Source organism: Akebia trifoliata, chromosome 3 (genome assembly GCF_017979445.1).
Source record: "Akebia trifoliata isolate Shusen 1 chromosome 3, ASM1797944v1, whole genome shotgun sequence".
Taxonomy (NCBI): Eukaryota; Viridiplantae; Streptophyta; class Magnoliopsida; order Ranunculales; family Lardizabalaceae; genus Akebia; species Akebia trifoliata.
The window spans coordinates 28,195,524-28,209,412 of record NC_141377.1 but is presented as its reverse complement, the minus strand read 5'-3'; the positions used below and the strand labels follow the sequence as shown (position 1 = coordinate 28,209,412).

The window sequence follows — 13,889 nt, the reverse complement described above, 5'->3', positions numbered from 1 at the left end:
AGAATTTTTTGAAATTCAAGGATCTGACACCGTTGATGAGAACTTGTGCTCGAGGAACTGACACTTTTTAGTCTGGGGATAGTTTTACCCTCGAAAATCTGGATGCCTCGATGAATTGTCGAATCAAGCTACAAAATGAACTATCACTGGCTTTAGCATTCAAATGTCGTATTATCTACCAAAATAGATTTTCCATCTAGTTTGCTTACACCCTCTACCAAAGAGAAACATCTATAGACACCCCATTTTTTTGCATCTGTCCAATTCAACAATCCATTACTTGATTGCTGTGAATTCCTAATGATGAATGCAAAATATGTAGAAAAATCATAAGCTTGTAAGAGGCATTCTCTCGATTTCCTCCAATCATTCCTTAGTCCTCATGATTTCATCTCTCTTACTTAGCACGTTCGACATAGAAATTACGCATGCTTAGGATCGTTACACTCTATACTGAATTTAGCATATACATATGTTTAGGTTCGCTACACATTTCGATGACCTAAAGACCTCGTAATACTATAACTTTGAGACTTAGAAATAATCATATTAAGACACAAAGAATTCACACATCAAAATTCGTAAAAATTGATAAAATAATAAAAATACCCCCCGTGGGTCCTACACATTCGAAATATCTCGAAAATACTTTTATTACTCTTGGAATGTGATTTTGAATCTAACGAGACTAAAATCGATGAAAATGGAGAAGTTTACGAATAATTATAAAAATGACTAAAATACTCCCTAACGTTTGACTTTTACTTAAAAATCTCTATTCATAGGAAAACGTGACTGAAAATAAACTTCCAACAATATTTACACACATTGAAAAAAATATAGAAAATCCCATGCTTAGGAGAACAAAAAAATTTCACATGAAATTATGAGATTTTTCATATAAAATGATGATTTCCATCACGTGGTATGTCACCCCACTCATTATAATGAAATAGTAAAATTGAAAATTTAATACATAAAAAAATGAAATTTTGAACTCGAGATCAGGTATCGGATCCCTAACGATTTAGCTTGAAATTTTACTTATTACACCCCAATTTGAATGGCAAAATTATACAAAATGGGTACTAATGATTTTTTTTTAAAAATTAAATCTTAGGATTCATCATCCCCAAATCATAAAATCGCAACTTTTTTTTTATTTATCAAAAATACAAATCATTCTTAAATAAGTATCAACCAACTGATTAAAAATCTAAATAATCAAAATCATCAATTTAATTTCAATCAATCAACTTTCGATTCGACTAATAATTTTAAAGATCACCAATCAATTCCTACTGTGTCCCCCTTTGTATCATCCCAACACAACTCTTTTTCTAAGTTAACATTAATTATTTTAGGTAGTGATTTTCAAAATAAAGAATTACCAATCGATTTTAAAGATTTCAACCCATATGTGCCATTTTAAAAACACAAAACTTAAGAGTATACGTGTGAACCAAGTGAGATACTGTTGGAATTGTTTTCAAAATTTAATAAGTTTTAATTAATTTTTTATTTTAAACATGCAACTACTCTATTAAAAAGCATTAATGTTTTGAAAATCATTTTGGTATAGGTAGATTTATTGCCTCGAATTCAATTAAGTTAGAAATGGATAACCATCATCAAATTTTAAATATGAATCGTGATTTTCCCATAACGCTAAAGTAATAACCTATATTCCCCTCTTTACAAGGATCATAAGTAAGGGGAATAAAAAAATCCTATAAATATGTGGCTATCCCCCTTCATATGTGGTTATGAGTTTTCCACCAATTTGGCTATATAACAGGGATTGGAGTAGAGCTATTTTTGTGATTGTTGTAGATTGGCATTGGAAGTATCCGAAAAATCATCTCGTTTATTGTAAAATTAGCATTCATGATTTAAGGTATGTAGATTAATTTCATAAATTATGTTTTATGGTTTGATTTGATTGGAACATGAAATCATATATCCTTTATTTTATAATAAATTTGAGATCAAAACGCCAATGATGACAATCTTATTTTGTCCTACATGGATTACAAGTTTGGAATGAGCTGATTTTTTGTGGGAATGATCTTCATGGTAAGAGAGGAGATCAACCTCACAAAAATTCAGTCCATTCTAAAACTTCTAACCCCATCAAAAGTGGTTTTATTTTTAAGTTGTAAACCACTTTTGATGGGGTATGAAATTTTGAAATTGGCTGATTTTTTTGTGAGAATGCTCTCCTTAAAAAATCAGCTCATTCTGAAAATTCTAACCCCATCAAAAGTGGTTTATCATTAAGTTGTAAACCACTTTTGATGGGATTTGAAATTTCGAAATGGGCTGATTTTTTTGTGAGGATGCTTTCCTTAAATAATAATCAACCCATTCTGAAACTTCTAATTCATATAAAACATAAAGATAATGGTTGTGTGTGTTTTGAAAAGAAAAAAAAAATGCATTAATTAGTTGAGGACTAAAAAAATTAGGGCAGCATTTATTGGAAATGCCCTATAATAGGGTGCATAAATCTCAAGGGGTTGGCCTAACGGCAAACTGAGCCTTGATAAGCTCTTCAAGAAGGGTAGGTCAAGTGATCGAAACCCCACAAAATTATGAATTCCGTGGGACCACCTCCAGTTGACCCTTGACTCAACCATTTGCAAGTAGGACTTTCCAAAGGGGGTGGTGCGTGAGACCGTGGGATTAGTCTCACCTAAAGATTGGGATACCCACGATAAGCAAAAATAGATAAATAAAAGGTGCATAAGTAATTTTTTTTTGTTTTTCATTTTATAACCACGTGGCCTTGTTGGGCTGGGCATGATGGATAATTGAAGAAAAAACCCAAACCCAGTCCATTTCTGAAAATTAACATAATATGAACAAAGGTTGCTTGCGTGGTTGCAGGTACATGAATTGGACGGACATGTGAAAAGCCAGCCAAGAAGAGAGAAAATCTATGTGAATTGGTGGCGATGGCGAAATTCTCGTTGGAGAGAGATGAAGAAGAGAGCGAAGGAGGGCAGGGTAGTAACAGCCCAAAGCATAAGAAACAGAGGAGGGCAACGAGAGATGAAGAAGAGGAACCTAAACGTGAGAATCATCAAGATGTTTGCAGCAACAGCATCTCTGTGACTCTGATCGACCCAGAAGTGTTGGATTGCTCCATCTGCTTCGAACCCTTGGCCCCTCCCATCTTTCAGGTACTCTCATCTTAGATTTCTTGAAATTGGGTTACTTTAATTTTTGAAATTTGAGAATTGGGATTTTTTTTTTCACTTGTTCTTATTGAATTTTGTTACTTGAAATGTAAAACAAGATTACACTTTCACGAATCCCTTTGTATTTAGTATTAGAATTGATATTTAATATTTTAAGTGATAGTCTTGAGTTGTATTTTGTTAGGGTTCTTGGAGATTTGATTCAGAATTTGGTTATTAGGTTAGTTTGACTTTCCACTCATTATCTTTTTGGATGTGTAGATATAAGGGTTTAGGGATTTAGTTTGGGGGAGAAGACTTTTTGAAGGTTTTGCCGCCTCAAAGGAGGCTGACCCCCTCAAAGAGTTCATATTAATAATATTTATTGATTATTTCTATTTTATGTGTTCTAATTTTCATCTTGTAAAGATAATGCCTACTTATTGTTCAATTCGAGCGATTCAGTTGTCATGGTTAATGTAAACGGATATCTACTCTAACGTGATAAACAAGGTGAATTTGTTTTACTTGGTTTAATTTCTTTTGTATTGTCTAAACTATATGAACATCTTGCCCAAAGAACATTTCGAGATGAAAAAATAATAATAAACTACTTTAGAAAACAAAATTGAGAATTCGTCCTTGTGGGAAATATCTTTGCAAAATTGAAAATGTCCAACGTACATGTACATATTAATGTGATATGATAATGATACATTATACTGTATGTATATTGGTGCTAACAATATTCTCATTTTTTAGTGCACTAATAGTTATTTCATCAATTTCCAACAATTTTTTTTCTTATGGACAAGAATGTGTAAATAGGGTACAATAACAAGTCTTATTGTAGGAAACCTCACAAAATTAGAAGTTCCAACACATTATGCATGTTATAGCTACAAAAAGATGGCACTTAGCTTAAAAATGCTAAAAGATAAAGCATTGTGTCAATTTTTGGATAGCATACCTTTTTCTGTATTTGTGTCTAAGATATTTGGATAGCATACCTTTTTCTGTATTTGTGTCTAAGATATTTGGAAACAAGAAGTCTCATATCGATATCTGTACCAGTATCTCTATGTAGGCATCTTAGCTTTCTCCATATACTACAAACATTGGAAGTTTGAACTCCAATATCATCCCATCCAAAAAAAATTTCTTTCATATTTGGACATCCAGTGAGTAGAATATGGATCCCCATTCATTAGTTCAAGATTCTTCAGCCCCAAACCAACCCTCTTCTTTTGACTGTACATTATCTCTCATTCTACTATGTGATACTTATAACACATCATTACTATACAGCTCTTTGGGTGACTTGATCTGTCTCTTCTTACATCCAATGCTCATAGTTTTAAGTTATGATTTTCAACTATCTTTAATCAATATGCACCATATTTTGGTAAGAAACTAGTGTTTTATGCCTGCTCTTAGAATGAGAGTTTTATAGTGATTTCAAAATTCTTATACAAATTTCAGGGAAAAGTATAATTGTGAATTAGTTCTGATCAGCTTATGCTTGGCTTCAAAGTGGACTAAGTAATTGTGGAATTGTACCTTAAAAAATTTTTGTATGGGTAAACAATGCTTCTTAAGCTTGAAATCAATGGATTAGAAACATAGTCACGAGGCCGGGGTTCAAGAATAACTTAGCAAAGGAAAAAATTCTAAAAATATGGTTAAAATCAGGAAACAATAGGAAAAAATCATGAAAAACTCGAGCTAGGATTAGGACCATGTAATTGTTCATACTAGGTGTAGTTCTCACATTATATAATCAAATGCCATGTTAAATTACAATAACAAATCACCAATCCCCAAATTAAATTTCAACAAATAACTACAGGTCTACACTACAATCAAGGTTTATATTGTTCAAAATATAATGTTATCATGAGTGTAAGTTAAGATTCATCAAGTGATCGAAATCATTATCTAATACTTCATTGATAAAATAATAACCATCTTCTCTATTAGGGTCATCTTCTCTTATTAGTGCATCGAGGACATCTTTTATTGTTTTTTCGATTTAATCACGATGTTCGTAAAAGTCTAGACTTAATGAAAAAGTCACAATTAAATTGGTGAAAGAAAATGCCACGATTTAAGCGAAAAGTGCGTCTTTTTCAATAAGTTGCAGATTTTGGTGACTATGATTAGAAAAAAGTCAATGCATAACTAAAACATGTAATCAACAAACACCCAATGAAATCTAACATGACTACAGATTTAAATCAACATAAGTTTTGATGGATATATCATTTTCTATCTGTAAAAAATATCATTGTCCATGGTTCGACCGTATGTTAAGCCTTTTCCATTTCTTCTTAACCTTTTTTTTCTCTTCTTATTGTTTCATCAAGTGCGATAAATAATCTGGAAAGTCATTAATTACCATCTTAGTAGGATCTTAAATTGTAGGCTAAGTGAGATCTAGGGGTTGTTGGGGACTGCTTTCCTAAAGAGTGAAACTTATTAAGTTGATCCAGGAAAAAGGTCTCTTGGGCTGCAATAGAGTTGGGAGTGCTGGGACTGTTTTGGATTGTAATTTAGGATGAAATTTGAAGAAGAAAAGGGCTAGAAAGTGGGTGAAAACGTTGCCTATTTCTTGGTTTTTATGGGCTGCAATTGTAGTAGACAAAGGTGAAGAAGAATGGGATGAAATGGAAGGAAAATTAATTTAGAATCTTAAAAGGTTCACACATGAAATTTGTATGGATAAATCCACACAAATTTGATAATTTACTAGGAATTACTTGACTGGGTGGGTTAGACTCACTCATCAAGTTTGATGGGAATAACTCACCTTCCTTGGAGGAATCAGTCAACTCTTAAAAGATGATCCACACTCACAAGTGCTTGCAAAGAGAGAGAATTCTCAAACTGAATTATAAAATTTGTATTTCATCTCCCTTTACTTTGGATCCAAGTAACTGCCAAACCAATCCATCTATAACTCAAATGACTCCAATCAAGAGGAAGATCAAGAGTCATTGAGTGCATCTCAAGCACAGATCCAGATGAGACATATGGCTCAAACGAATAAACTAAGCATTGAGGTAGATCTTTGACCTTATTAAGACTGATAATCAAACTCCCATAATTGTTGAGTTGATTGGGTTAAAGACTAGTATCAAATAGCTTAATAAATTGGTGATAGTTCTTTTTTGGGTGGTAGACAAATGGCTTGATAGCTCAATATTTGTGGTTTGACCTTTTGATCCTAGAAGGTTGAGGATTTAGGATTGTATCATCATTCCCTTCTAATGTGCCTCTTTTGCTAGGAAATGTAAATGGAATTGCATGTAGAAGGTGGTTTTGATTACACTTCAAAAGAATGGGATGTTCCTACTATGAAACTTTAGGAGAGAGAGGTGGCGAAAATTAGAGAATAAGATATTAAGTTAACGAGAAGGGGAAGAAGCTTGGTTTTAGTAAGTACAGTAATCTAGGGGTTGTAACTCATTTCGTAGGAAGAAACTTTGACTAGAGTTTTTCTTGGTAGTTTTTATGTATTTTATGGGCATCAGCATCTTAGTTAATTCAACTATGTGGTTTGTCATTACGTACCTATGGAATTTTTTTTCCTCAGTGTTCATATTATTTCAGCTTTCAATTTTACTATTTTCATTCAACTTCCTTGATTATTGGCAAGAACTTATTGAATCCATCGTTTTGGACTCAAAAAATTAAAAAAAAAAATTTCTTGTTACTCCTGGAGACTTGAATAGTGTACAACAATGTTGTGTAGGAGTAACCCATTGTCTTCTACTAGAATTGCCTCGACATGGTAGTTCTTCTTATCAAGAATTATTTTGGTAGGATAATGGTTTGGAGGATTTGTAAGGCATTATGGCATTAAGGCTTCCAAGGAAACCAAGAGGCTTAACTCAGGACCCCAATACTAGTCATTTTTCATTTATTGCTCTATCGCACTCGACTTCGAGAGTCATGATGATATTACTAAGGAACGTCTTTTTCAGAATATTGTTGCGTCTAACTTTGAGAAGTTAGCAATAATTTTTGTCTTCCCAAAACTTGTTTCATTTAGCTTGGCAATGAAATTTTGAGCCGTATTTATAGGATCTTTTGGATGCAAGATGTATTGCTCATGCAAGTAGGAATTGATTTTAGAGAGTTGATAATAATTTGCTATTTAGTTGTTACTTTCTAAAAGGCATTCGGTCAATGTGGCAAAGATTTGAGAGAGCCAAATAGCAAAAACATGGAAGATTAGGTATGATGCTATATGGAGGACAAAGAAGCCGCTGACTTGGGCTTCTGGTTTATATATGTAAACTAATGTGATAAACTAAGCGAAGTCAATTACCTTGTATTTCTTTTTTACTCTAAGCTCTATTGAGAAAGGTTTTTTTTTTTTTCAAAATTTGTTCAATTTGAAGTATTGTACTTCTCTAGGGCAATATGATCATGTCTTGTTCTACATCAATGCTCATAGCTTTTATATTAGAGATCAATCTGCACCCTCAATTGTCACTTGATTGAAAAGCTTGATATAGATATTTACTGGACAGATCTTCATTTTAATGATCTGTTTCATAGTTGCCAGAGATTGTATCCTTATCTTAGTTCTTTTGCAGTTTTGCTTCTGTTTGTGAGATGCTCTCGCATATTTTATTGACTGTTCTTTTGAATCTCTTTTCTTTGTTTTAAATAAATTACTTGTTCTAACCTATTAAAAAAAAAATTCTATTTAAGAACCTAAATTTATACAGACAGAACAGTCATCAATCGTATCCTAATCAAGTCCAATTGTTCTATTCAAATCTAATCAAATTTCTTGAATACTTTTTAAATTTGCCTCTAAAAGAAAAATCTTCATGAATGGCCGAACCACACCAAAGTAGATTGCTACTTCATAAGAAATAGAAAAAATAAAATAAAAATGGTAATCCCCAAGGATGTTAATGGTTGAGTATCTTATAATCATGCATTGTACATTCTTGATTGCAAATTCTGATGTTTAATCTACTACTTTTTTCCCTTATTTTGGAGATATTTGTGGCCTGATTAACGTAGATGTAAGTTGCATTCAATTCTGATTTTTTATGTCAGAATTATTCCGTGGAAACTGATTTCCAAATTCTAGAATCTCTTTTTTTGGGTGTACTATTTCTTGAAACTGATTTCAGAATCTAGGATTAGATTCTCGTTTGGCTTACCAAGGTCAAAAATGTCATCGTAGGGCACACAAAATGCACAAGAAACAGGTCCTGCCTCATATCTGATTTATGATTCTGATTTTCTGAGATTTTTTTTTATAATCTAAACCAGCCGTAACCTCTGATTCTAGAATCCAAACCAAAATGATCAACCTGACATGTTCATATGTATTTCTATTTATGGAAAATTGAACTCAGTGTGATAACGGGCATATAGCATGCTCTCATTGCTGCACAAAGATTGGTAACAAATGCCCCTCCTGTTCATGGCCTATCGGCTACAACCGTTGCCTAGCTATCGAGAAGGTTATTGAATCCATCAAGGTATCATGTCCCAATGTACAATATGGATGCAGAGAATCATTCAACTATACAAAGAAACAGACCCACGAAGAGACATGCATCTATGCACCTTGCATGTGCCCCATTGCCGACTGCACCTTCCGTGGGTCATCTCAACAGTTGTCACTCCACTTCAGCGGCAAACACTGGTCCGCTGCTCAGCGTTTCCGGTACAATTTTCCTTTCTCAGTTTGCTTTGATAAAAAAGAATCGTCCCTTGTTTTTCAAGGTGAAGAGGATGGTCTTCTCTTTGTCCTTAACAACCAAATTGAACTTATTGGGAATGCGATCACATTGAATTGTATTGGACCAATCTCCTCAAAGGAAGGGTTCCCTTATGATCTTGTATCAAGAAGAGGGCCCAGCACTCTCAGATTACAATCTTTAACAAAGTATGTTCAAGGTCGGATGGAAGCGTCTTCTTCTTCTTCTTCTTTGGATTTCCTTCTGATTCCTCACAATTTCTATCGTGGTTCTGGCCAGATCAAGTTAGAGGTTTGTATTTGGAGTTCTAGAGAATTAGAATGACTTGATGTTGCTAACTTATAGAAAATGTTGTTTTTTTATATGTTTTAATTTGATTTCATTTGTTTAACATTCTGTATATATTATATAAAGCCTACTCATTACTACCTCTGTAATCAATGGTAGATGCTTCTTGTGTACCTTTGTAAGTTATGATCAACCCATTTAATTTATGTTTCATTTTATTGGTACTTTCAGACAGGGAATATTATGATTTAGGTTTCATTTTATTCTTAGTTTCAGATAGAGGGAATATTATTTTTTATTTAAGGGATGATGAGACTTTGAGGACCTTTTGGAAATTTTGGTTAGCAAGCAAGTCAGGTATGGCTAGTCATGAGCATTGGATATTGGGACATAGTGGTAACAAACAGACTTGGACTGTGATGAAAAGTTTTTTTAATTTTAATGATGATAGAAGTATGTCAAGTCATTCTCAGCATAAGATATGAAAAATTACTTTGGAAACCAAAATTAAGTATAAAGTGACTTTAAGAGAATGAAATTTTTTCCATAACTCAGGTAAGATCCCTAGTTCAAGAAACTTTATTCAAATATGTGGATGTAACCCAGCCCAGCCTAGCCCGCCCAAGAGCTACTCCTTTGATTCCATCCGATCGAGGGCTAACAAGTGTGCCCTTTTGGAAAAAGGTAAACTCCCTCTACGAGCTCATTATCTCCCTTCTTTTTTAATTATCCGTCTGTTTAATTTATTTTGGCTTATATGATAGATTGTTTATGGAATTTATGTTGTTTTAGCATGGCCCCTGTGCAAGGATGACACACACAAAATCGAGAAATGGTCCATTAAAATGCTAAGAGTTTGATTGACCAGACTAATTTGGGAACCCTAATTCATTTGATTTCTGGTTTTATGGAGTTACAGTCGAATAACAAGCACAATTGATGTACGATAAAATGCATTAGTCGCAAGTGTGTGTTTATTTTGTTTTCTTTACCGTATCAAGTGTTCCTGCCTTTTTGAGATTGCAGTTTGATCTTAATTGAGTTGGTAAGGGAACCAGAAATAAAAGATAAAAAAAAATTTTAATTGCTTTGCCTATCCAAAAAATAATTTTGGCGGATCTTCCAGGGATGATTCTTTAATGAATTTTATGAAAGGCGACAATACCCAACATGTTTTGTCCTACATGGGTTAAAAGTTTTGGAATTGACTGATTTTTACTCCTCACCACAGAGATCATCTTCACCAAAAATCAGCCCATTCCAAAATTTCTAACCCATGTTGGGCAAATGATTGGGTAGGAAATATTCAATACCCAACATGTTTTGTCCTACATGGGTTAGAAGTTTTGGAATTGACTGATTTTTGGTGAGGATGATCTCTATAGTGAGGAGATAATCCTCACAAAAAATCAGCTCATTCCAAAATTTCTAACCCCATCACAAATGGTTTACAAAAAATGGATGGTCCACGATTTTTCAACTTGTAAACATGGGGTTAGAGGTTTTGGAATGGACTGATTTTTTGTGAAGATGATCTCTTCACCATAGAGATCATCCTCACCAAAAATCAGCCTATTCCAAAACTTCTAACTCATGTAGGACAAAACATGTTGGGCAAATTGTTGGGTAAATGGTTCGGTGCCAAACGGGACCCTATATATATATAGGGTAGTGTTCAATGGCTAACTTTTTGGCAAAACATTTTTCAAAACATGAGTTAGAAGTTTTGGAATGGGCTGATTTTTGGTGAGGATGATCTCTACGGTAAGGAGATCATCCTCACCAAAAATCAGCCCATTCCAAAACTTCTAACCCATGTTTACAAGCTGAAAAATCGTGGACCGTCCATTTTTTGTAAACTGTTTTTGATGGGGTTAGAAATTTTGGAATGGGCTGATTTTTGGTGATGATGATCTCCTCAACGTAGAGATCATCCTCACCAAAAATCAGGCCATTCCAAAACTTCTAACTCATGTTTTGAAAAATATTTTTGCAAAAAGTTTGCTAAAAAGTTTGCCATTGAACGTGACCCATATATATATATATATGTAGGGAAATGTTCAGCACCCTAAGTTTTACCACACACTTTAACAAACGTTTTTTGTCCTACATGAGTTAGAAGTTTTGGAATGGACTGATTTTTGGTGAGGATGATCTCTATGATTAGAAGATCATCCTCCCCAAAAATCAGCCCATTCCGAAATGTTTAGCCCCATGTTTACATGTTGAAAAATTGTGGACCGTCCATTTTTTGTAAACCATTTTTGATGGGGTTAGAAACTTTGGAATGAGCTGATTTTTGGTGAGGATGATCTCCTCACCATAGAGATCATCCTCACCAAAAATCAGCCCATTCCAAAACTTCTAACCCATGTAAGACAAAACACGTTTGTTAAAGTGTGTGGTAAAACTTGGGGTGCCGAACGGGACCCATATATATATATGGGAAATGTTCAGCACCCTAAGTTTTATCACACACTTTAACAAACGTTTTTTGTCCTACATGGGTTAGAAGTTTTGGAATGGGCTGATTTTTGGTGAGGATGATCTCTATGATTAGAAGATCATCCTCCCCAAAAATCAGCCCATTCCGAAATGTTTAGCCCCATGTTTACACGTTGAAAAATCGTGGACCGTCCATTTTTTGCAAACCATTTTTGATGGGGTTAGAAGTTTTGGAATGAGCTGATTTTTGGTGAGGATGATCTCCTCACCATAGAGATCATCCTCACCAAAAATCAGCCCATTCCAAAACTTCTAACCCATGTAAGACAAAACACGTTTGTTAAAGTGTGTGGTAAAGCTTAGGGTGCTGAACGGGACCCTATATATATATATATAGGGAGTCGTTTGGCACCACTCTATAAATCAAACGTTTTAGCAAACATTTATAGGTCATTGGATAAGATGCGTTCGGACGGCACAGACTGAATACTAATCGTTTTACGTTTAATTTACAAAATAATTCACATTTTAAAGTGTCATCCTTAAACAAAATGATATTTAGTGCTACCTCCCTAAATACTTAAAACCCAAAAGAACATGGTAGAGATAGATGTTCTCTCTATCTCTTTCACCTTCTCCCAAAATTGACCTTCGAATCTCTCTCTCTTGTCTCTTTCTCCCTGATCTCTCTACAACACTAGAGATAGACGTTCTCTCTATCTCTATCTATCTATTGTCTCCTTCTCCCTGATATCTCTATAGGCAATTCGACACTCTCTCCTTCTCACTACAATTCCTTCGTCATCTCTCGCTACAACTACCTCCCCTCTGATTTGAGGGGAGGTAGTTGCTGCGAGAGTGAAAGAGAGAGAGAGAGTCGAGAGGGTTGATTTTTAAGTTGAGAGAAAGTGAAGGAGACAGAGAGAATGTTTGTCTCTGTTCTTTTCTTGGGTTTTAAGGGATTAGGGAGGTAGCACTAAATCCTTAAAAGTTTAAGGATGACATTGTAAATAGTCTAGATTTTGTAATTTAAACGTAACTTTCAATCTGTACCGTTCATTCGAGTCTTATCCAACGATCTTATGACGTTTGGTAAAACGTCTAATGTTAAGGTTGGTGCCAAATGACTCCCATATATGTATATATCAAACATTATTGAGTTTGAAAATTTTTATTGTTGAGTTTGACAATTTTTAATATAATTGTTGAACGATTGATTTGGTTTTTCCTAGGATTAATTTGGTGTTCACTGTTTGAACGATCAACTGTTCAACAAAGATCCAACGATGGGGCTCTTTACGAGGTAAAATTCATTTTAATTTCTTATAAAGACAATTCTCTAGATTATATATTGGGAAACATAGATCATACAGAACATAGAAACAATTTTAAGTGGACCTGATGAATTAATCACAGGAGCTATGAAGGAGATTTTTTCTCCTAAAGTTAAAAGGCTAGATAAATGAGCATGTAATAAATTTGAAAACATGGAGGTATATAATCTAGTTTTTTTTTTTTTTTTACCCTGTTAGAAGGGTCTCTTTCTAAATAATCCCTGACTTTTGGGCAGTATCTTGATAGTACATTTAGTGACTTTTTATATCTAAATGGTGCTTCAACCTCATTTCTTTGCATACTTGGGGTTTTTTCAACAGGGATTGCATCATTTTTTATGATTTTTTACCATGAATGGGAAATGGAGAGTGTCTACTCCTAATTTTGTATATGTATATGTATTTTTGGATCTAGTTCGACAATTTATAACAAAAATGACATACAAATTTGGATTTTTAAATTTTTTGAAAATTTCATTCATTACTTTTGATTCGAGTGTCTGTTTCACAATTATAATATGCATTTTAACTATTTTGAGAAGATCTATCTAGTATAAAAGTTGAAAAAATGAAAAAAATCTGAACTATAATTTTTTTTCTTTTTCATTTTTGCAAGCATATAAGGGATTAGTGATTAATGGGGGTAAAGATGGATTCAATGGGATTGGAACCTAAGTCATGGGATTAACTCTTCTCAAACCTTTATTACTTACAATGTCTAGTTCATCACTTTTTATTGTTGAATTCAACAATTATTAAATATTATTGAGTTCAAAAAAATTTATTATTATGTTAGACATTTTTATTTTTTTTTTAAATTATTAAACTCAACAATAAAAATGTTGATCTTGATAATATAATTGTTGAACTCGACAATAAAAAGTGGTCAATTTAACACAGTAAATGTG

General features: G+C 33.6%; 1 protein-coding gene across 1 annotated transcript; it reads left to right on the top strand.

Annotated features, from left to right (window-relative positions):
• The first annotated feature begins 2,849 nt into the window (after nt 1–2,849).
• LOC147406274 (E3 ubiquitin-protein ligase SINA-like 10) lies at nt 2,850–9,432 on the top strand. The gene is made up of 2 exons (XM_086434234.1): nt 2,850–3,185; nt 8,567–9,432. Exons 1-2 carry the CDS (start codon nt 2,958–2,960, stop codon nt 9,236–9,238), a joined length of 900 nt encoding a protein of 299 aa, XP_086290360.1. The 5' UTR covers nt 2,850–2,957; the 3' UTR covers nt 9,239–9,432.
• The last annotated feature ends 4,457 nt before the right edge of the window (nt 9,433–13,889 follow it).

Coding starts and splice junctions, on each gene's coding strand:
- LOC147406274 (XM_086434234.1), top strand. CDS start 2,958: ATGGCGAAATTCTCGTTGGAGAGAGATGAAGAAGAGAGCGAAGGAGGG. Junction 3,186..8,566: donor TGGCCCCTCCCATCTTTCAG/GTACTCTCATCT, acceptor AATTGAACTCAG/TGTGATAACGGGCATATAGC.